Genomic DNA, 24484 nt, shown 5'->3' with positions numbered 1-24484 from the left:
ATTGAACTCTGCCCTGCGTACCCCGTGGTTGTTTTTGCTTATGTGCTATTATTGGAACCAAATTATCCCTTATTTTAATCGAATTATATTGTATCCAATTTTATATTTTTTTATTTTACTATTCAATTAAAATTGTTACTACTTTTAATATTGTTTGGGTTTTTTGATGGGATAATTGGGAAAACATAACAATTTTGGTGCCGATACCTGGGAGACTCTCTTAACTCTGGGGAGGTGGATAGCTTCTGGGAAGGAACTCCCCACCAGACTTTTAAGTGGTCCCAAGGCTAGACCATTCTCCCTTGGGAAAAGAGAGTCTTTTTTACAATAACGCATAAGCAAATTAATTTTTAAGAGTGCGCAGGAGAGGCTCCCATCAGAGTGCCGGCTTATAGGAGAAAGAGTACCCATAGAAAACTGCTTTGTGCACAAAGACCCTCATGAGAAAAGGAGGCTGTGAGTATCACGGGGTTTTGGGTCGGGGGGCGGCTGTATGCATGTGTGAGTGTGTGTAGACTGTCTGAGACGGGGGCTGGGCAGTCCCGGATCCCCGAAGTGTGTGGGACCTCCCAGTACCGCGTTTTCGCATTCTACACGAGGACACCGTCCGGAAAAGGAGGGAAGTGAAAGAAAAATGAATGAGTGGGGACACCAGGAGGGTTTGACTCAGGGGGTAGGAGGGGATCCCTGGTACAGGCACCTGTGGGAAGGTCCTTGAGCAGGAGGGATTGACTCAGTAGGGAGACTGAGAAAGAGAGTGGATGAATAGGTTCAATTTCCTTGGAGGGGTTGGTAGCAGGCAATTTAGTATGTGATTAGATGGTGAGAGGATGGGGCTAATAGATTGAGAAAGAGGGAGAGATAGGAGTGGAACAAGTAGATTGCAGAGGGAGAGATAGGAGTGGAACAGGTAGATTGAAAAAGGCAGTGTGACAGAGCAGTAAGTGAGGAACTTGAGCCATGGGGTGAGTGGGAAACTAAGACTCTCCTGGTACCAGGGATTTCTTAGTTTGTTGCCGCCAGAAATGGGTCAGGGAAAGAGTAAGTTCCTTGACCCAGGGGCTGCGGATTGTAGGAGAAATTCACAGTGGTTTGAGGTATCTGGGAACCGTGAGGGGGGTTCTCAGGGGGGAAGCGTTCCTCAGGACAGCCCATTGGGGATGTTAATACGGTTTTGGGATGAATGGGAATCCCGAAGGGAAGAAAATCAAGAAATTCAGAGGGCAGTGCCTAAAGGACATAATATAGGAAAAGTTTTGAGTGAGCATCAGTAAAATATGAGTCACCGGCAAAATGGTTAAAAGATTAAAAAGAGACTTGCAATTATATTCAGGTATAGATACTGATACTGCAGCAGGGCAGGTTCTGTTAAAAATTCAGTTTGTGACTGGATCTTACAGTGACATCATGAAAAAGCTGGAAAAATTAGAAGATTGGCAGGACAGGGGACTTCACTTCAAGAGTTACTGAGAGAAGCACAAAGGGTGTTTTTAAAGAGAAATGAGAAAAAGCAGAAAGCAGATGCCAGAATTTTGGTGGCAGCAGTTCAAGAAATGCAGGCAGCTTTGAATACAGAAAAATCTGCAGGGAAAGACAAACAGCGGACGTGAGGATCTATTTTTAGGAACATAAGACCTGTGCATTTTTCCCACCACAAGAAAAAACATTTAAAAAATTCTTGCCCCACTTTGAAGGGTGCGGGACCCACCTGTTTTTTTTGCCATAAAAAGGGGCACCTGCAAAAAAAATTGCAGAAAAAACCAGCAAGATGAGAAAACTTCTCAGGAGAATCAGAGAGGGCAAGAGTTTTGTCTAATGAAGAGGACCGAATTGCAACCAGAAGAGGCCTTAATAATAAAACTAAAAGTAGGTCCTCAGAGTGAAGAAGACGTATTTTTAGTAAATACAGGAGTTTCTCGGTCAACAGTGACAAAATTACCCCAGGGATGTGAGGTAAGTCATGAGCGAGTTTCAGTAATCAGAATTACAGGAGAGGCTTTCCCTGTTCCTGTAATAAAAGGAGTGCAAATTGAAACAGATGACAAATTTGGAGTAAATGATTTATTGTTGATACCAGAGGCTGAGAATAATTTGTTAGGCAGAGATCTAATAATAGCCTTAAATTTACAGATAAAACCCTGTGAAGGAAAACTTAAAATTTATTCTTTAACTGAAGAAGATAATCTAGAAATTAGTGACACGGGTTGGCATTCAGGTGAAGTGGGAAAAAGTTTAGGGTGAAGGAGTCTTGTCCCCTTAGTCCCTCCTGGTCAGCACAAGCCTGTGAATTTTATGCATTACTCTGTGCATTATTAATATTAAAAGGGCAAGAAGGGACTATTTATAGAGACTCCAAATATGCTTTTAGTGTAGTACATACTTTTAGAAAAATTTGGAAAGAAAGGGGACTTATAAACACTCAAGGGAAAGGGTTAATACATGGGGAATTGATAATTGAGATACTTGGAACTTCAAAAGGCCTAAAGAAAATAATAGTAGTTCATGTACAGGAACACCAGAGAGGGAGGGATATTAGAGTCAGAGAAATACTTTGGCTGATGAAGAAGCAAAAAGAGCGACATTAAGAAAGGGAGATACTGAAATAATGACCTTAAAAAAAAAAAAATAGAAATTCAGCAGGAGACACTTTCCCTTCCACTAGCAGAATTGGCAGCTATAAGGAAATTAGGAGCAACATTTAAGGAGGGAAAGTGAGTTTTTCCTGATGGTTAGGATTATGATGCCAAAACCAGTGGCACATTAGATCTTAGATAACTTGCATAGACGGACACACTGGGGAACAAGAGCCTTTTGTGATCACTTTTCAAAATTTTATGGGTGTATAAGGATATTTGAAATTTGAAAACAAATTACCCAGGGGTGTCTTACCTGTCAAAAGGTAAATAAGAAAGTGTTAAAGAGTCCTCCCTCTGGAGGACAAACAAAAAACAAAACAAAACAAAACAAACCAAACCACAAAAAACAGCCTATAGGCTATTTGAAAAGATCCAGGTCGATTTTGTAAACTTGCTTAAAGCGGGTTACTGAAAATATTTGTTAGTTATAATAGATCAATTAACTCAGTGAGTTGAAGCATTTCTAGCAGCTCAGGCTAGAGTTCAAACGGTAGCTAAAATATTGTTGGAACATGAAATTCCAAGAATGTGATAATATGGTGGGATTTAAGTTGATTTATATTAACCCTGATTTATTAAGAAGGAACGAAGCATCCTGGAGTGGCTGCGGACCGCAATTCCCTTGAGCTCGGAGGCAGAAGAACACTGGTGGAAAAAGAATAAAGGATTTTCTAAATCAGTGGGAACAGCCGAAAAAGATCGAAGATTTCCTCCAGGGTCATCCACCAGCAACATTATTAGAACTGATTACAAAATTGCAATTCCAGAAACTGAGATTGATAACACCTGTTGTTAAAAGAGCTCAGAAACAAGTAAAATATTGGGAGTGTGGTAAACATGGTTTAGGGTGTCATCCATGAATATGTATTGTTTGCACACTTTGCTTTAACTTATGGTGGAAAGTAACTAAGAGGGAAGAGAAGGAGAGACAATTGATATGCTTGCTTTGCTATGGTTATGTATTTAGTCAGCTAATTATAGAACATATTGCTAGTGATTTTTTTGGGATACCTTTAAGACTGGGAAATGGGATCCTTCCAGCAGCAATTGGATTAATAGGGAACTTAGATCAATTGGTTCTTGCTATATTGGCTACAGCACAAATAAGAGAAGGAGCAGCTCATAATATTATAGACCAGTGTCTCAAAATTGATAGTTGTTGTAGAGAAGAAGTTTATATACCACATAATAGGCACGTTGCAGGGGCATATTGGTGCTGCAAGTTTGCCTATTGGAGACAGCCATTTAATAAACTCCCCGCCCTTGAAGCAGAAAATAATTAGAAAAATCTTATTGTAGTTGGCACATCCCTGAAATTTTGGAAAATACAGGTTTATGGTATTCCGGCTTAATCTTTTTCCCTGTTCTTTTTGTTTTAATTATTTCTTTTAACCAGCTAAAACTGGGAAATGGCATTTAAAAGAAGACAAGCAAACTCTGTGGGGCTATGGGTACCAAGGAAACTAAAAGCACCAGTGACCAGCTCCCAGGATATTACCTTTGCTACCGAGAAGACTGGCATCTCAGCACTTGGTGGCAACCCAAGGGGCCTTGAGAAAGGTAGAAAGGTAGATTTCCTAAGGATTATTTTCACTGTGATCATTCTGGTACCCTTGGCTGTTGGCCAAAGCCAGAGAGCCACACTGGATAGAGTTTCAGCAATGAAAAAGCAAACAGAGCAAAAACCAAGTCCCAGCAATTTCAACATTTGTGACTATTGCAATCACCCTGTGTGGATTAAGGACAAGATGGAATCTGTGTTTGTAACACACCCTTATGTCAGCTCTGCCTGCTACAATCGCAGCAGTGTTATAGATGTTTGTATTAAGGAAGGAAAGATGTATTGGATAGAGAAAAATTTGGGATATAATGGGCAAGCTCCTTATCCCCATGGTGATCAAATTTGTCCTCAATATGAAAGATTCATTTATTTTAAAAGAAATTATAATGGAAAAGATGCAAGTATAGGCATGGGAAACCGGGCACTAAGAGAAAAATGGAAAGAAAAAATAAAAGAAGAAATAGAAATCAAGGAAAATAGAGGAAAGAACAGGAGAAAAAAGTCAATAAAATCTTCTACAAAGATTGGGATTTGCCAGCCTTGAATAAGAATCTGTTTGTGAGATTGATGCAAGAGATTGCTACGGAATTGGAATTATCCAAATGTTGGATTTGTGGAGGTCTAAAAATGGCTGAAAAATGGCCATGGAAAGGTGAGAGCTTAGCTACAGAGCAATTTTTAAAGTGGAACCACACGCAAATTTCTGGAACATTGAAGAGATCTGAAGGATGGATTTTACGCCATCAAGTAATTGGAATTATTTGTATAACTCGAGAAGGAAGGAAATTTAATAAAATAGTAGGGCAGACTCCTTGTAAATCCGCACTGGTGGTTAATATGGCGACCTGAAAACCCCACTGGATATCGGGGACCAATAAAAGAAATAAATTGTGAATGGGATGAACAGATTAATTTATGCTGGTACAAAAGTCCTGGAGCTAACCCCTACCAATCCATCGACAGCCTGAGGTCTTATTGGGAACAACTGAAGAAAACTGATAAGAAATGGAAAGCCTCAGATGGGATATATTGGATTTGTGGGCAACCTGCATACAGTGAGTTACCTCAAAAATGGGGAGGAACCTGTACTTTGGGAGTAATACAACCCTCCTTCTTTGTTTTACTAAGGTCTAGGAGCAATGTGCTAGGAACTCCACTGTATGAAACCCTGCAGTGAAATAAAGGAGATTTGAATTTAAATTTTCCAACAGCAGGAGGGAACCAAAAATGGGGGGAGGACGAATGGCCTGAAGAACAAATTATAGCAAATTATGACCCAGCAACATGGGCTCAGGATGGGTCATGGGGATATAGGACCCCAATTTACCTGTTGAATAGATTAATAAGGCTCCAAGCAGTAGTAGAGGTGGTGTCAAATCATACCTCCGATGCCTTAAAAATGTTGGCCAGGCAATATACACAAATGCGGGCATTTGTGTACCAAAACAGGATCGCCCTAGCCTATCTGCTAGCAGAAGAAGGAGGAATTTGTGGGAGATTTAATGAATTTGAGTGCTGTGTAGAAATTTATGATTATAGAGAAGCTATCACAGAACTTGCAGAGGAAATGAAAAGAGTGGCTCATGTGCCAGTACAAAAGTGGAATTCAATCTTGAAAGCAGATTTGTGGGGTAACCTCTTTGAAAGTGTTTCAAGGAAAAAGTTAGAGTTCGTGTTGTTATGCTCAATTCTGGGACTTCTGTTTCTGCCTTGTATGATTTTGTGTTTTATTAAGTTAATTCACTCAGTGATTCAGGGGATGCAGATTACAACAATGTCTCTAGATTCAGAATCAGCAGAAAAAAAGAAAACCAAGATCTTTAATAGTATTAAAAGCTAAATCGACCCCTGTTAAAGAATAAGGACTTAAAAAGATTGAAATAGACCAGGACATGCTAACTAAACTTGAAAGAGAGTGTGAAAGACTTGAAGCAGTAATAGAAATGCTGGAAAAGTTTGAAGCTGAAAAGAGACAACGAGAAAACCAAAATTCTGAAAAATATAAAAGATATCAGGGCACAGCTTTTTAAATACAGCACGAATCATAATGATCAAAAAGAGAAATGGGGGATTTGTGATAAATAGGTATGATTTGTGCTGATAAAAATTGAAACAAGTAATCAATATTGATACAGTAATTAATATTTGAGAATAATAAAATAGTTCATAGTTAAATGTTGTAATGCCAAAGAAGAGAGGGAGAGGAGGGGGTCCACCCCCCCAATCCCAGCAGATGTTCTCAAGGAGTACAGGAAAGAAGCTGAAGATACAGTTGCTAAAATTGACCAAAGAACCTGGTTAGGTCCCAGAAAATGCTAATTATAGGGGATTTATTGCCTTGATATGTAGATGTAGTGTTATGTTAGTCTTGGCTTACATTGTATTGGCTTGGTACATTTAATTCACCAAAGGTGATTTAAAGGACAACGAAGAAGACTACAGGGCCTTCATCAGTGACGACCCCCAAAGACTTGTGCGACCACCAAACTGAGTGGTGGCGCATGAGTGATAAGGGTGGTAATGAGGGCGGAGATAGAGATATGAGGAACCGAAAATGGGAGGAGATGGCATTGTCATATGGCATATAAGGGGTGATTTTCACTTGGCAAGCTTGTACGTGAAGTGGCAAGGGTCATTGAACTCTGCCCTGCGTACCCCACGGTTGTTTTTGCTTATGCGCTAGTATTTGAACCAAATTATCCCTTATTTAAATATTTTCTAAATTATTCAATTAAAATTGCTGCTACCTTAAATATTTTTTTTTTTTTTGATGGGATAATTGGGCAAACATAACAATTCCAATAGTTGTACAGTTGTACAACTTTATAAGGCAACACACAAGAATAAGCTAAACGCCATATATTAGTGTCGGAGGAAGGGGACCAGGACACCAGATGGTTCATCACAGGTCCAGTTTATTGAATAAAGCATCAAACACTTATACAGCAAATAATAAGCTTATGAATATTCTGTAAGCCAAGCAATCTATTGGTTAAACTATGCCATCAACTCTTCCTCATTCCTTTGGGCCTACGTTCTCTACTTCTCACGTCTCTCTGTCCACTTCATTATGATACTCAGCTAGGCCCAAGGACACGCTATCTTGCAGGTGCAGGATTTGGAATTAGCCACGGTCTTGTACTTTTCCAGTCTCTAGTCAGCTAAATTCCCAACATATTAGGATAGTAACAAAATCAACAGCTGCATAATTTTATCAATAGATATACAACTGTAACAACATCAGTAGCTGTACAATTTCATAAAGTAACATACAAGGACAAGATAAAGTCTATATGTTCCTATCACCCACACAATTTTGCTTATTCCAGGGAGTCAAGTGAGCCATAGCTGAGTTCATTGCTTTGAGGGGTGTCATTCAACACAAGCCAAATGCAACAAGCAGGCACCCACCGAAGCTGAGTGTACTTATGCATATGGAATATAAACTTTTACACTTATACCTAATCAAAGATTAGTAGCTGCAATTCACAAACAAAATACACATTCTATAACCAAACAAATACACTGTGCTGAACAATAGAGCTACTCTGTCTCCAGCTCCCACTGCTACTTTCATAAATTCTCTTCTTCCTTTTACAGTTTTTGTTATATTAATTGGTTACAGCAAGCCTCTCTTGTCCTCCCCGTTTTCCATTCTTTTCAAGCCTCATAGAGCAATCTCCAAGTGGGAGCCAAATTTGCAGCTGCCTTGCCCCTTTTGATACCATGTCCCATAGACTTTCCCCGACTTCTTTCTATGCTCTAACACTAAAAGCAGCACTTGCATCAGTGACTTTGTCCACAGTAAAACACTACAAAGGGCATAGTCAGTAGTCTTAATGCCTTTTCTTTTCAACAAAGCTTTCCATGTAGACAAAACAATCTGTTCTTCACTTGATAAGTTATTTCCCATTCTGTCCCCAGGGATCACCTGTACCCCAGGTGTCAAAATCAGTCTGGTCCAGACCAAGCAGAATCCCCAGCACTGCTCTCAATGCTACGCCAGGCTCCATCTCCGGCTGTACCTCGCTCTACAGCCCAATCCCAAATCACATCAGGTCACTGTGGAATTGGCCACCATACAATTTCAGAAGGCTTCTCTTATGTGCTTTCTGTGCAGCTCTCACTCTGCTTCTCAGAGTTTGATGTTGTTTTTGTTCCAGTGCTCGTGCAGCAGCGACTTAGCAAGACTCCCCCCACACTCCTCGAGGGCCGTGCTGGTGCTGAGGCCACAGCTGCTGCTGTGGCCACGCCATTTGCCACTTCCATTGCACCGTTTCTGTGTCCCACTGCACGCACTGCCATTCAGGGGGAAACCAGCACTGTCCTTGGTCCCTGCCTGACTGTGGCCATACCTTGGCAGGGGCACAGGGCTCGATCTAACACACCTGCAGAGAGCGGCAGGCAGTGGCACAAGTGAAAGTGTGGCTGGTACTCTCCCACATTTTAATAGGAAAAGCAGTTTGTACATTACCTCCTAAGCCATCTCCTTCCAAACAAGCAAAGTGCATAGCCTCACTCTATTTTTTGTGCATCAAAAAAGCAAAGTGTGTAGTGCCTATCTTCCTAGACAGAACCCTTCCTCTTGGGGGTGGTGTCTCATACATTGTCCAGACTTCTAGGCTCTCAGGTCTGCCTACATTTCTTTCAGGCTCTCAGGTCTGCCTGGCTATAACTCATCCAGCTCTTGGTCCACCTGGCTGAGTTCCCACGCTCCTAGTCTGCCTGGTTCCACCATCTTACTGCTCTTGGGTCGGCAGTGGTCGGAACAACTCACCTCAGGATCCCATCAGAGTCACCAGATGTCACTGCTGGGGGGGTAAAACCAACACCAATAAAGGCATCAAGCATCAGCCCTTTATTGTTCTTCAGTACAACTTTTATACCCTTCATCTTACACACATTGCACCTGTGTGCCTTCTGTACCCTTTTGTGGTTGGTCAGTACACCTCAGCACTCCATGTCTCATTCCCTTTAATACTGTTCACCTGTCCTGCATGGCTGTAGCCCCTTAGGGATGAGGCTCAGGCACAGCCCCACTCCCAATTACCACAAACTGTGTACTACCGTCACTGGGTTAGTCACTCTGCCCCAGCTTCCCCTCACAGTTTCTCCCCTGAGAAGTTAAAAGCTTTTCATGCCCAGCAGGGTCCCTGTCTCTGGTATCCCCCTGGTCCACCTGGAGCTGCAGCCTCTCACAAGGACACTCCACAAATCAACCCCCAGAGCCTGACACGGGGACAAGGGGCTGGGCTGTGTGACCAGGACATCAAGGACATGGGTTATCCAGGTCACTAGGGCCTGGTTTGGGTCCCCAGGGCAGGAAAGATGTCTGGCAGCTGGAGCAGGGTCTGGGAACGGCCTCCAAGGTGGGGCTGGAGCCCTTGGGCTGTGAGCAGAGGCTGAGGGAGCTGGGCTTGTCCAGCCTGGAGCAGGGAAGGCTGAAGGGCTCCTCATCCCAGCCTGGCAGTGCCAGCCAGGAGGGGATGGAGAACACAGAGCCAGGCTCTTCACCGGGGGGCCTGGGGTGAGACAAAAGCCAATGGGTGGAAGGCGAAAGAGGGGAGATCAGCCAGGACAGAAGGAGATGAAATGAGTCAGGCTGGTTTCAGCATTTCCTCAACACCAAAAGCAGCCTGAGTCCGTTTTCCATCCACCCCAGAAAGCTTTGCAAATCAGGAATTGTTGAGGCTGTTTGGCCCCCATTCAAGGATGGGCATCCTGATACAAGATCTTGAGTGTGTTTATATCTATCACAGAACCATATATTTCTAAAAATAATTTTATTATGGAAATCACTTGTGGATGGTGGATATGTCAGATGGTGCTGGGACATTGCACATAGCTCAGGGAAGAGCGTGATTAGTATTGAATTGTGTCCTCTTCAACCATGGTCTGTTGGCCATGAAGACAAGCTTCCTGTGCCTCTGAGTCCCACCAGTTCCTGACCCCCAAAGGACACAAACCTGGTGAGTTCTGGTTCCCACTCCAGTGGTGGCACCTGCACCTCCCTCCATCCCCAGAGCAGAGCTCCCTTGTCCCAGAGAGTCCCTGGCAATGCAGGGATGAAGGAAACAGGACAGGCTGTGGGGATCAGGGGCAGGGCACAGCCAGGGATTTGGGGTGGTTGTGAGCCCAGGGCAGAACGTGGCCCTTGGCCTTGCTGAACCTCATCCCATTGTCCTGGGCCCATGGCTCCAGCCTGGGCACATCCCTCTGCAGAGCTTCCTGCCCTCCAGCACAGGCACACTGCCACCCAGCTTGGGCTCACCTGGGAACTGACTGAGGGTGCCCTTGATGGCCTCGTCCCGATCAGCAATAAAGAGATTTCACTGACCTGGCTCCAATCCTGAGCTCTGGGGACACCCCTGGATGTGACTCTATTCCTGAGCCACTCTGAGTGCCAGGGGTTGGATGGGGGAAATGGTGGGGAGGGGGTAGGGACAAAGTGTGATTGATTGTCAGCCATGAAGGGTCTTGATTTTCATATCAGCTCAGACTGCATGAGGAGCAGCTGGGGATCAATATGAACTGGGGATTGCTGATATCAATTTATAAACAGGAAAAGAAAACTAAACAGGACAAAACAATTCTCTCTTCATTGTTTTCAATATAGTGGAATCACTTTGAATACACTTCTGAAATCTGTCTAATTTACCACAGAAGAACTGAAGATTTGAATTATTCCCATGGGCTTGTCTTGTTTGGGTGTTTTGAACAAATGTTTATGAGCATTTGTCACTGAATTCCTGAACTGAACAGCTCAACAAAGAAGAGGCCTCTGGAAAAGTAAAGCTCATCACCAACCTCCACGGTGCTGAGGATCCATCCCCGTCAGAGCAGCAATGAACAGAAATGGGCACAGCTTTGTGGCTGCCCCAGCTTTGGGATGGACCCTGGGCCTGGAGCAGGAGCAGCTCTTGAGGGCCCCAAGGCCGGGGCTCTTGTGCTGCCCTGGGCAGATGGGATGGCAGCAGGGGCTGCAGAGCTCTCAGCATCTCCTGCAAAGGAGAGCAGGGCACCCAGGGAGCCTCCTTTCCCTTGGCCAGGCACCTTCCCCCATGCTGGGGCTGAGTCCTGTGGCAGCTGCAGCTGCTGCTTTGCCCTTGCCAGGGCCTGAGGCTATGGGGCAGTGCCCAGAGCAGCCTGGCCTGAGCAGAGCTGTGGGGCCAGAGCCGGCTGGGCTGGGCTGGGGAGAGGCCCTTGGTGCTGCCCAGAGCTCAGGGCAGCTGGCAGAGCTTGCAGGGAGCTGTTCTGTGCTCAGAGAGCCTGGCCCAGAAACCATCAGTGTCCATCTCAGCCTGGCTGAGCGTGCAGGGGCCAAGAAGAGCAGCCCAGGGTCTGCAAATTCTCTTGGTGGGAGCTGAGCTTGGGAGCCCTTGAGCCATGCCAAGTGCTGGGGCTGCTCCTCCAGCTCCAGAGGAGATGGGACAGATGGGATGAGACAAATCATTCCTGCTGGATTCTTTCTAGTGTCTGCTTATACAGGTGACCTGAATCCATACACAGAGGAGGTGTTTTGTGTCAGATAACACTGCAGAGTGTTAGGTAGAGTGAGAAGAATAATATTATTTAGTGAAAATAATGTTTCATGCAAAATACACAATGGGAAAAAAAAGACACATATGATCAGAAGATCATCTCAGTTTTTCAGAGGAGGAGAGACATTTATTGATGTTCCAGTAGTTAAACATGTTCAAATTCTTTCCTCAGGGCTTCCTTGAGATTAGAGGTGACCACCAGAGGCCAAGGCCAACCAGAGCTCTCTTTCCTGGCAGCTTCTGCCTGGGAGAACCCTTGCAGATAGGGAATATTTTAGGGGGATTATCAGTTTTGTCCTTGGGCACCTTGAAAGAGAGATGGTTCTTTTCCATAGGAAGGAAAGCACAGAGCCCCAGTTCTTCAAGAACTGATGAGAATCAGCCCCCAGTATTTCAAGATCAGCTGGACCTGTCCAGTGGCCCCTGGGAGGCCAAACCAGCCAGACCTGTTCCATCTCCCCTTGGTTCCATGAGTGTCACAATGTTCTCCTTGCTTCTGCAGTGTCACAATGCCCCCGTGCTTCCATGAGGCCCTGCAGGGTCACAGTGGCCCTTTGGTTCCGTGGGGCCCCACAGTGTCACAATGGTCTCCATGATTCCATGGGGCCTTGTAATTCCACAATGGTCTCCATGGATTCTTGGGGCCCTGCAGGATCACAACGGCCCTTTGGTTCCACGAGGCCCTGGAATGCAGCAATGGCCTCTTGGTTCCACAAAGCCCTGCTGCTTCACACTGGCCCCTTGGGACCATGCGGCCCAGCAGAGCCTCAGTGATGGCCTTGGTTCCACAGGGTCCTCACAGTGCCACCAGGATCTCTTCATTTCAGAAGGCCCCACAATTTCACAGTGGTCCTCATGGGCCCCACAGTGTCACCAGGGTCTCAACAGGAAGGAAACCACGGAGCCCCAGTGGTTCAGGGGCTGATGAACTACAAGTACCAGAGGCCAAGGTCAGGCCTGTCTGTCTGTCCTGGCAAGTTTGTCTGGGAGCAACTCTTAGATATATGAATTTTTGAATGTGAAATCCTATTTTTGGCCAATTCTTATCCACAGAAAGAAAAGCACAGAGCACCTGCTTTTGGAAGGCAGGTGAGAGCCGGCCCTCAGGAGGGCAAGGCCAGCCAGACCTGTCTGTAATGGCAGCTTTTGTGTAGGAGCAATCATTGGACTTTTGGAGGTGGAATCCCAATTTTAGCCACGGGCGCCTGAAGAAGAAGGATGTTTCTTTTCCATAAGAAGTAAAGGGTGGAACCCCAGTGTTTCAGGGCAGAATAGAGGCAACCACCAGAGGCCAAGGTCAGCCAGAGTTGTATGTCCTGGCAGCTTTTTTCTGGGAGAAACCCAGGCATAGAGGGAATTTTGGAGGAGAAATACTACTTTATGAATCGGTGCCTGTGCAGGAGGGACAGTTCTTTTCCATAAGAAGGAAAGCGCCCCAGTGTCTGAAGGCAGGTCAGACCCAGCTCTCAGGAAGTCAAGGTCAGTCAGGCTCATTGGCAATGGCAGCTGTTGACTGGGAGCAATCCCAGGATATTGGCAATTTTGGAGAGGGAATCCCATTTTGGCTATGGATGCTTGAATGAGAAGGGCAGTTCTTTTCTTTTCCAGTTGAAGAAAAGCCCAGAGCCCCAGGGTTTCAGGGGCACATGAGAAAAGACCCTCGACATGCCAAGAGCAGTTGGACCAGTCAGGCCAAGCCAACCAGACCTGTTCCCTGTTCCCTTGGATCCATGGGGCCCTGCAGTGTCAGAGTGGTGGTGTCATATTGGATCCTTGGTTCCATCAGGCCCAGATGTGTCACTCTGGCCTCTTGTTTCCATGGGGCTCCACAGTGTCACAATGGTCCCTGGCTTCCATGAGGCCTTGCAGTGTCACAGGTGTCTCCTTGGTGTTGCAGTGTCACAATGGACCCTTGGTTCCATGGGGACCCACAATGTCAGAAGGGTCTCCTTTGTTCCATGAGGCCCTGCAGAGCCCCTTGATCCAATGAGGCCTCCAAGTGTCATCATGGCCTCCAGGATTCCATGAGGCCCCGCAGTGTTACAATGGACCTTTGGTTCCATGGGGTCCTGCACTGTCCCATGGGGCCCTGTAGTGTCACAATGGCCTCCTTGGTTCCACGGTGCCACACAGTGTGACAACTGCCCCTTGGCCTGCCAGGACTGCAGAGTGTCACAATGGTTCCTTGTTTCCATAAGGTCTTGCAGTGTCACAGTGGTCTCCATGATCCCATAAGGCCTTGCAGTGTCACAACAGACCATTGGTTTCATGCAGCCCCACAGTGTCACTATGGTCCCCTTGGCTCCACAAGGCCCTGAAGTGCCACAAAGGCCCTTTGGTTCCACAAGGCCTCCACAAGTGTAAAAATGGCCTCCATGGTTTCCTGAGGCCCTTCTGTGTCACAATGGACCTTTGGTACCATGATGCCCCAGAGTGTCACAATGGTATCCTTGGTTCCCCGGTGTCAGAATGGATCCTTCATCCCATGGACACCCACAGGGTTCACTGCGGTCCCCTCCATCCCACCAGGCCCTGCAATGCTCCAATGGCCCCTTGGTTCCCGTGGCTCCGAAATTGTCAGAACAGTCTCCATTGTTCCATGAGGCCCCTCAATGTCACTGTGCTCCCCTTAGTTGCACAGGGCCCCCCAGTGGGGGAACTAAATGGACTCTTGGTTCCATGAGGTTCCTCAGTCCCAATGGTCTTTTTGGATCTGCAGTGTCACAGTGGCGCCTTGGCTCTGTGTGGCCACGCTGTGTCACAATGGCTCATGGTTCCATGAGGCCACACAGTTTAACAAGGGACCCTTTGTTCCATCAGGCCTTGCTGTGTCACAATGGACTTGTGGTTCCATGAGCTTTCACACTGCCAGCAGCAGTCTCCTTGGTTCTGCAGTGTCACCACAGACCCTTTGTTCCATGAGGTTCCACAGTAGAACACGGTCACCTTGGTTCCGTGAGGTTCTGCAGTGTCACAATGGCCCCTTGGTTCCAAGAGGATTCTCGGGGTCACAATGGTCTCCTTGGATCCGCAATATCACCATGGACCATTGGTTCAATGTGACCCCAATGTGCCAAAATGGATTTTGGTTCCATGGGGTTCTGCAGGGTCACAATGGACCCTTTGTTCCATGAGTTTGTACAGTGTCACAGCTGAATCCTTGGTTCTGTGAGACCCTGCTGTCACCAAATATCTGAAATATGAGAATCAGATTCTTTAACTCTCATTTGCTATTTAAGAGGGTATCATTTACTGAGGCCTAATGTCCAATGTCCAATATGGGATAACTGCCAAACCTACATGGACATGTGGTTCTACCAGTGTGTTACATATACACAGTCATTAAATGTGAATCACAGTTTACCCATTTCCATAAAATCCACCGCAATTCCCAGATTCACTCCTTGTTTTCTCTATCCCTGTAGCCTTGAGCCAGATGTCTTCTTCTTCTCTTCCACCCATCCTTGCTGGGAAAGCAGCCCTCGCATGCCTTGTTCCTGTGCTGAAAGTTCACAGGCAGGGGAAAAATGAAACGAACCCTTCTGGTATCAGCCCCAGGCTTTGTGTGGGCAGGCAGAGGCAGGCAGGAGGCAGAGCTGTCAGCAAAGGAAGGGGCCAGCCAGGTGGGGCAGCCGGGGGATGCCAACAGCCTGCAGGGACAGAGGCGCAGGGCAGGGACACCGTGGGACAGCCTGGGCTGCACAGGGCACAGGGATGGGCAGCAGCTGCAAGACAGCCCTGCCAGAGCCAACTTGGGCAGCACTTTGGCCATGGCTGCTGGGCCTGGGCCTGAGGCAGGAGCAGGAGACAAGTGACCCTTGCAGGCCTGGCTCCTCATTGCCTCCTTGCCCCTGCTCAGCAGCCTGGCAGGGGCCGCCCCATGCTCCTGCCCTTGCCATTGCACATCCCCACATGCCAGTGCCCATCCCGGCAAGAGCCCTGAGCAAGGAGGGAGGGACAGCATCTGCCTGGCCAGGGGCTGGGGCTCAGGCCTGGGCCCTTGGCATTCCTCAAACACATCCAGCTTTGCTCAGCACCAGAGATACCTTGGCCTTGTTTGTCCCCAGCTGTCATCACTGCCTCCAGTGTTCTGCTCTAACTGGAACCTGGGGACACTTTCTCAGTCATGTCCCTCAGTGGAACCCATTAAACATCAAGAAAGTTCAGAGTTTCAATTTAATTTTGAGTTCTTGAGATGTTTATTGAAGACACTCTCAGGGACTGAGTCTGATGCAAACAACACAAAAGCCCTGAGAGGGTCATTAAAGTTTTCCTAGTCAATTTACGGAGAAAGATTTCAAAGTAGTTATAGAAAATACGCATTCGTATCTTAAAGGATGTATTTTATTTTATTTCTCCTTACATCAGAGATGATTGCAGCATTGCAGCATTGACCCAATTGTGATTGATATTGACCCAGGGTCTCTCCTCAGCAGCTCCGGCCTGCTCACAGAAGCTGTGCCTGGAGCTCTGACCCAGTGTGGACAACCTTGCTCCACATTGCCCAGCCCCATCCTGTCTGTCCTCACTTCCCTGGGCCCTGCTGTGCTTGCAGAGCTGGCTGCACTCAGCCTAAGAGGGGTTTTACATTTTGGGGATTTTTTGAAGCAATCTCAAACTCCTGAGTTTCCCCACTGCAAACAGACTCACTGCTCAGGTGTGTGCCAGCCCCAGGTGCCACCAAAGCCACTGCAGAGCTGCTCTGGGCCAGCTGTGATGGTGGATCATCAGCCCAAGCTGCACTGGGCCCCTGCAAGGGGCTGTGGCCATGGGCACTGCACTGACCCCACTGCTGGGTTTGGCTGCCACGGCCATCGAGAGAAATTAAACTGTCCTTGGAAACACTGGGGAGGACTGGGACATACTGGGGAACACTGGGAACGCTGTGGGAGACACTGGGACACACTGGGAGTGACACTGGGAGATACTGGGAGAAACTGGGGACACTGGGGCAATTGCAGAGAAGATTGGGGACACTGGGGTACCTGTGGATGACACTGTGAGGAACTGTGAACGACTGGGAATGAACTCGGGTGTATTGGGACGGACTGGGCTGTACTGGGAAGGATTTGAGGGGTACTGGGATGTAATGGGTTCTACTGGGGACTAACTGGGCTTTACTGATATTATACTGGTCTGTACTGGGGATGAACTGGGCTTTACTGGGAAAGACTGGAGGAGGGTGAATTGGCTGTTCCCACCTCCACTGCATCCCATTTGCTGAAGCTCCCTCCAATAACCAGCCACACCTAATCAGCGCCAGGGATCCGGGCCTGGGGGCGGTGCTTACACGGGCAGCAATTTTCTTTTTGCCTACAACTCCCGTCATGCCCCGCGGCTCGACTGAGCCTCATTGCAGCCGGGAGAACAACTCCCGTCATGCCCTGCGCTCCACAGAACTCCGGCATCCACCCCCATCTGTCCCATAAGTGTCCCCCAAACACTCCAGGATCCCTCAGTGCCGCCTCAGCGCTCATTCGGGACTCCCATAAGCACCCCCGAACCCCTGAGTGCTCGCACCCTCACAGATGCCCGATACAGCCACTGCTGGGAATTCATCTGCTCTCGTCCCCCGTGGCCCCAGAGCCCCTCAGAACACAGTCCCGCGCCTAAAACTCCGGCCGTGACCCGCGCCCTAAAGAGCCCGGTTGGAGCTCTCCGAGCTCCTCCCAAGGGCTCCTGTGCCGTTTAGGTTCCCCCAGACAATCCCAAGTCGTGGCTCGGACGCAAAGGTGTCCCCCAAGAGCCGTCCCGGACTCCAAAACATTTCCTTCCAACCACTTCCGAGACTACAGCTCCCGTCATGCCCCGCGCCCCACCGAGAGCCATTGCAGCTGCACCCAGAACTCCCGTGATGCTCCGCGGCCCTGTTAAACCGTATGATACCCGCGCCTACAACTCCCATCACCCCCCGCGCCCCAGAGAGCCCCGTTTGAGTCCCTCCAAGTGCCCGCCCGGACCCCGAAGGGCCCCAAATTCCCCTCCCTGACCTCCAAGGGCCCCCCTGGCCTCCCAAGTGCTGCCATGGACCCCAAACTGTCCCTCAGAATCCCTGAGTGCCCCTCCAAGTGCCCACCCGGCTCCCCCAGTTGTCCTCCAGACCCTCAAGTTCTCTCTGAATTCCCTCCCCAGACCCAAAACTGCCCCAAATGTGCCCCAAAAATGTCTCCAGGGACCCCGAAGTGCAGACCCCCCCAACCCTGTCTGAGAAAAAGATGATAAAAATGATGACAAAAAGACTATAAATATAACTAATTAACATAAAGAGAAAGAAATAAATAGCCAATAGAAATTATTTAATTAATTCATGAAGGAATTGTGTTACTTAGAACCGATGATGAATAATTTTCTTGGTTGCTACAAATGTATTCAAATTTAATATAACTATACAAATTAGGTAATAAAAATATTGTATTAGACTATCCTAAATTCAAATAATACAATTATTATTTTGTTATTAATAAATTTTATTTATAAGGAAAAATGCTAAAACTTTTCTTTTTTTTTGGAGATGTCAGTCCCAGGTGGGCGTTGTCAGACATGGTGAGGCTGGGGGTGAGGAGCAGCTTGACCAAACAGGCTCAGCCTGCAAGGGGCTCATTCTTATCCATGCCCAGACCTCCTAAGGAGACATTCAGCATCCAGATCACTTGGGGAATGCTTCTATCCCCTCTTCTCATAACTAAAATATAAAAAGATACTGATGTGATTAAAAAACCAAAAATCATGAGGTGCATTTTGACATCTTCCTCCTGAAGACAACTCCAAACTGACTCCAGTCACTGCACAAGCCCTGGAGACTCAAAGACAATGGAGGGGAGACAAAGAGCTCCTGAGGCCTTTCTGTATTTTAATCAGACCCCGGCTGGATTTGGAGCTGGCTCCAGGAGCCTCAGGCACGCAGAGAAGGATGAAGAAGCTGCTCAAGGAGTCAGCAGCAAAACTCCAAGTGCCTTGGAGCATGGCTGGGCCCCAGGGAGGGCAGGGAGTGCCCAAGGCTGCCCAGGGCCTGGTGAGAGCAGATCCTTGAGGGCAGGATTGCAGGGAGCCCAAGGCTCTGAGCAGGGAACTGCAATGCTGAGCAAGGCCTGGCTTGGCTGCAGGAAGCAGAAAGGCCAAGCCCTGAGCCCAGCCTGGGCCAGCAGGGCCTGTCCCTCACGGCTGCCTCGGGGCTCTTGGTGGGCCAGGGGGATGTGAGGGGCAGCAAGGACAAATGGCATCAACATGCAGCCCCTGCCAGCCTCCCCAGGGAGGCCGAGGGAGAAGCAAAGTGCGGCCCCTTCCAGGAAAGTTCCTCCTGTGGGGCCTCCAGAGGCGCTGCCCAAGCCCAGGGCACAAAGGCCTGGGTGCCGGTGGCCCTGTGTAGAAGTCCATCTGAAAATCCTTCATTTTTGCCTCACAATTGTCATGAGAAAAGACTACCGAAGGGTTAAAACTGCTGAGCCGGTTTGGAAAGAAAGTCTCCTGCTTATCTAGTATGTTCACAAGTGATGTTTGCAGAACACGCCATGCTGTACTCGAAGGGGGCATGCTGCCCTTTTCTGGACAATTGAACTGGACTTTCTTCCAAACTCCTGACCTGGCTGGACTGAGCTCTGGGGTGGTTCCCCTCCGCTCCATGAGAAGACCTCTCTTGCCTGTCTTCAACCAACGTGACGGACCAACAGAGATGCAAATCCCCTCGTCAAGGAATCAAGAACCCCTCTGGCACCCTATTGACACCCCCTTGGCACCCCCATGGCACCCCCCCTGGCAACCTCCTTCCAGAGACTGGGACTGTACTCCCTCCCAACTCAGGGAGGGGGAAAAACCTAACGTACCTGTGAGCATTCGGCCATGAAAACAATGGACTTCTCCCCTCCATGGAAACCTAATTTCAGCCACCTTCCCCCAACCAAGAACAGTATATATATTGGGGTTCGGCCCGACTGTCCTTTGAGATCTCCCCAAGACGTGTACCAGCGAGTTTCGGTGGCGGGACCCCGAAGACATCACGTTTTGGTAGCTATACCCCATTCCCTGACCTCCTTTCCTCCCTTTTTCCTTGTCTTACCCTTCTCTTCCCCGGATCCCTTAACCAAACGCATATTTAGCTGTGGTTGTAATCAATAAATTGCACCTTGTTGATTTGTTACTGCAAAACCCCTGTGCCTCTTGTTGGTTATTTTTGCACCCAAAAATCATTCGTCACCCGTTTATTTCGGGCGGACCTTCACATAATTGGCATCACAGACAAGGATTCCAGCAGCCAGTGAGATTTTGCAGGTTTTGTGTAGTTTGTAACCTCTTGCAGACTACACATGCCAAAGCCAAACCTCACGCTCGATTGAGCACACAGGCTCTGGAATTGACACAGAAGATTTTTCGGTGCAAAAGCAGGGAAAATCGTTACTGTCACTTCTGTTACTGATTTTACCGGCACGGACACTGACACTGATACTTCTCCTGATCCTGATATTGATGCTGTTACTGATATTGATACTGATATTGATACTGTTGTTGTTGTTGTTGTTGTATTTGAATTGAATCTGAACCTGTTACTGTTGTCTTTTGAGCTGAATTTGAACTTGTTACTGTTTTTACTGCTGTATTTTGTGTACCTGGACTGTCTAAAAGGGAAGGGGCAGACTTGAATTAATTAAGCAGTGCCTTTTAGACAGATATTGTCCCTTCACCTACACAGGGAGCAAGGGGCGGCCCAGCGAAGGCTGAGTGGCTTTTTCCCTGTTCTAGGTTTCTGGTCCCCTCACAGAGAAAACATTTGTGTGTGCGTGTAAGTGTGTGTGTCTAGACTGTCTGGAAAGGAAGGGACAATCTGAAGCAATTAAGACAGTGCCTTCCAGACAGATTTGGTTTCTTCAGCTATCTAGGGAGACAGAGTGGAACAAAAGTCTGTATGATTGTGTAACTTGAGTTCGCAAATCAGCTCCCTGGTATAGTCCTAGTCCCTTCACACAAAATGAGTGAAAATCTCAATCCTAATGCAAAATCTGACTTTTACACGTTGCTTGCTAAATACCATGCCAAACCGTCATCTGGCGGAGAAACTTGGGCAGAGAACAATTGGTGGATCTGTGATTGGCTTCATGTCATTGTTTCTAATTAATGGCCAATCACAGTCCAGCTGTGTGTCTCTCTGGTCAGACATAGGATTTTGTTATCATTCCATTCTTTCACCTTTGCTTGCAAGCCTTCTGATGAAATCCTTTCTTCTATTCTTTTTGTATAGTTTTAATATAATACCTATCATAAAAGAATAAATTAGTCTTCTGAAACATGGAGTCAGATCCTTTTCTCTTCCCTCTTCTGGGACCTCTGTGAACACCACTACTGACCATGAAATTATTAAGTTTTTTAATATTCTCTGAAAGCACGAGGCGCATGCACTAAACACCTACAACTGGCTGGAGGGCCAGTTGAGTGGCGGTGAATGTTACACCAGAGAGTGGTGGTGAATGCTGCTGCATCCAGCTGGCAGCCAGTCACCTGTGGTGTCCCTCAGGGGTCTCTGCTGGAGCCAATTCTGTTCAATATTGTTACTGACAACATGGATGAGAGTGTTGAGACTTTCAGTAGTAAATCTGCAGGCAAAACTAAGCTGGGAGCGTGTGTCCATCTGCTGGAAGGTAGGAGGCCTCTGCAGAGAGACCGGGAACAGTTGGATGGATGGGCAGAGTGCAATAAGATGAAGTTTAATAAGTCCAAGTGCCGGGTCTTGCACTTTGGCCACAACAACCCCTGCAGTGCTACAGGCTGGGGACAGAGTGGCTAGACAGCGGCCAGGCAGAAAGGGACCTGGGGCACTGATGGACAGCAGGCTGGACATGAGGCAGCAGTGTGCCCAGGTGGGCAAGAAGGCCAATGGCTGCTGGCCTGGATCAGGAATGGTGTGGCCAGCAAGAGCAGGGCAGTGATTCTTCCCCTGCACTCGGCACTGGTGAGGCCACACCTCGAGTGCTGTGTCCAGTTCTGGGCCCCCAATTTAGGAAGGCCATGGAGGGGCTGGTGCGTGTCCAGAGAAGGGCAACAAGGCTGGGGAGGGGTCTGGAACACAAGTCCTGGTAGGAGCAGCTGAGGGAGCTGGGGTTGTTTATCCTGGAGAAGAGGAGGCCCAGGGAGACAAGGCAATATCAGGGCACAGGTTAGACTTGATGATTTCCAAGGTCTTTTCCAACCTGGCTCATTCTGTGACTCTCTGGAACCACCCTTGGAGCAGTTGCAGGAGGAGCCCTGGGCCTCCTCTTCAGACGCTCCAGCAGCCCAGCTCCCTCAGCTTCTCCTGCCAGCCCCAAAGCCCATCCTGTCAGTCCTGCAGAGCCTCTGCAGCCCCTCCTCACTGCCCAGAACAGGGAGCCCCAGAGCCAGACACAGCAGCCCAGATGTGCCCCCCTGGCCTGGGGTGTCTCTGGCAAGGGAGCAGAACCAGGCACTGCAGGAGCCTGCAGACAATTCCTGCAGCACTTGTAGGATGATCCTGCTGCCCAAGGGACGTTCCCATGGTGCCAAGTCAGGAACTGCAATGGGGAGTGGGGGCAAGAGTGGACAGGGCTAACAGGGATGGGCTGTTTTCAGGGGAGGGGACGAGGATGGGCAATAGGAAGAAATCTGGATCGGGAAAGTGGAAAGAAAGCAAAGGTGAAAGCAAAGGAAATGCTCAGGGCAGTTTGGGGGTGGCTGCCAGGCAGCCCTGGCTCTGAGCAACAGCATCTGCAGTGGGACAGGAAACTCCCAGATGATGGGAACAAACTTTCTGGCTGACTGCAGAGGCCACGACAAAGCTGAGTGGTTTCCCTGGTGTCCCCCAGCCCTTGCTGGCCCCAGGGGCTGATGGCATTTGTGCTCCCTCAGGTTCATGCCCCACACCAACAGCATGGGGGTGCTCCCCCTGCTCTGTGCAATGCAAACAGGGGCTGCTGAGCCAGTGCTGCCGTGTCTGTGCCTGCAAGGATGGGGCACCTTTGTGAGCTGGGGGAGAGGCCAGGGCTGCAAAGGGGGGATGTTGTTGGCAGCTCCATGAGGACGCTCTGGGACGCTGCCCTAGGCTGTGCAGCGCACTGGGGATGGATCAGCCCCTGCTCTGCTGCTCCTTCGCATTTGCCCCAGGGCCCTTGCAGAGCCCCAGCCATGCTGTTTGCCCCCAGCCTGCCCACGGCCAGCCTGGGGCTGCTCACGGGGCTTTTCTGTGCTGAGCATTGGCCTGGGCGTGTTCTTGAGAGAGCCTGGGCAAGGAGCCTGGAGCCCCCAGGCCCTGGGCTGAGGCGTCAGCGCTGCCCCAGCAGTGCCCATGGCCTGTCCCTGCTGCAGCCCCGGCACTGCCGCCCCCAGTGTTGTGCCCGGCCCCGAGGGCACTCAGGCCCTGCAGCAACACCAGGCCCACCAGGGCAGCGGGACAGGGCCATGGCAGCAGCACTGGCAACACCAAGTGCTGCTGCTGCTGGGCACAGCTGCTGGGCCAGCCCTGATCTGCCCCAGCTCTGCACACAGACATTGCTGCTGCCGCTTCAGAGAAGGCAACGAAAGGGGCATCTCTGGTGAAAATTCTGCTGAGAGATCCTTTATTGAATTTAAAGCCACTGAGAGCACAGCTCAAGTTCACACAGTCTGGGGGCACAGGGAAGGTGGAGAGAAAGAAAATTAGAAATGGTAGAAACAGTGGCCTTGGTTTAGGGAGAATATTAAAACTTAAAACAGAGGGGGCAAATAACCAAACCAACAAAAACTACCAAATCTCACTTTTATTACAAGAGATATGCAGAAATTGGCAATCAGTTTAATGTTTTCTAAATTTTCCAGTCATCAGTCGCCACATTGCAGCCTTGAGCTCCTGGTTCCTCAGGCTGTAGATGAGGGGGTTCAGAGCTGGAGGCACCACCGAGTACAGAACTGACACTGCCAGATCCAAGGATGGGGAGGAGATGGAGGGTGGCTTCAGGTAGGCAAATGTGCCAGTGCTGAGGAACAGGGAGACCACGGCCAGGTGAGGGAGGCAGGTGGAAAAGGCTTTGTGCCGTCCCTGCTCAGAGGGGATCCTCAGCACAGCCCTGAAGATCTGCACATAGGAGAAAACCATGAACACAAAACAGCCAAAAGCTAAACAGGCAGCAACCAATGAAATCCAAATTTTTCTGAAGGTGGAGTGTGAGCAGGAGAGTTTGAGGATCTGGGGCACCTCACAGAAGAACTGGACCAGGGCATTGCCGTGACACAGGGGCAGGGAAAATGTATTGGCTGTATACAACAGAGCATCGAAAAAGCCACTGGCCCAGGCAGCTGCTGCCATGTGGGCACAAGCTCTGCTGCCCAGGAGGGTCCCATAGTGCAGGGGTTTGCAGATGGACACGTAGCGGTCGTAGCACATGATGGTCAGGAGGGAAAGCTCTGCTGAGATGAAGAACAGAAAGAAAAAGAGCTGTGCAGCACATCCTGAGTAGGAGATGTCCCTGGTGTCCCAGAGGGAATTGTGCATGGCTTTGGGGACAGTGGTGCAGATGGAGCCCAGGTCGCTGAGGGCCAGGTTGAGCAGGAAGAAGAACATGGGCGTGTGCAGGTGGTGGCCGCAGGCTACGGCGCTGATGATGAGGCCGTTGCCCAGGAGGGCAGCCAGGGACATGACCAGTAAGAGGCAGAAGTGCAGGAGCTGCAGCTGCCGCGTGTCTGCCAATGCCAGCAGGAGGAAGTGCCTGATGGAGCTGCTGTTGGACATTTCCTGTGTCTGCACATTTCAACATACAGAAGGAGGAAAGACA

General features: G+C 48.6%; 1 protein-coding gene across 1 annotated transcript; it reads right to left on the bottom strand.

The window, feature by feature from the left end:
- Positions 1 to 23330: 23330 nt before the first annotated feature.
- LOC134434240 (olfactory receptor 14J1-like) lies at positions 23331 to 24273 on the bottom strand (the record flags this gene model as incomplete). Its single annotated transcript, XM_063182924.1, has 2 exons — positions 23331 to 23339; positions 23554 to 24273. Coding segments are annotated over 2 exons (729 nt in total), but the record flags the coding sequence as incomplete, so codon positions are not given.
- Between the last annotated feature and the right edge of the window lie 211 nt (positions 24274 to 24484).

This window comes from Melospiza melodia, unplaced genomic scaffold (genome assembly GCF_035770615.1).
Source record: "Melospiza melodia melodia isolate bMelMel2 unplaced genomic scaffold, bMelMel2.pri scaffold_34, whole genome shotgun sequence".
In the NCBI taxonomy this organism is placed as follows: Eukaryota; Metazoa; Chordata; class Aves; order Passeriformes; family Passerellidae; genus Melospiza; species Melospiza melodia.
The sequence above is the reverse complement of the archived record's forward strand: the minus strand, read 5'-3'. Positions and strand labels throughout refer to the sequence as shown.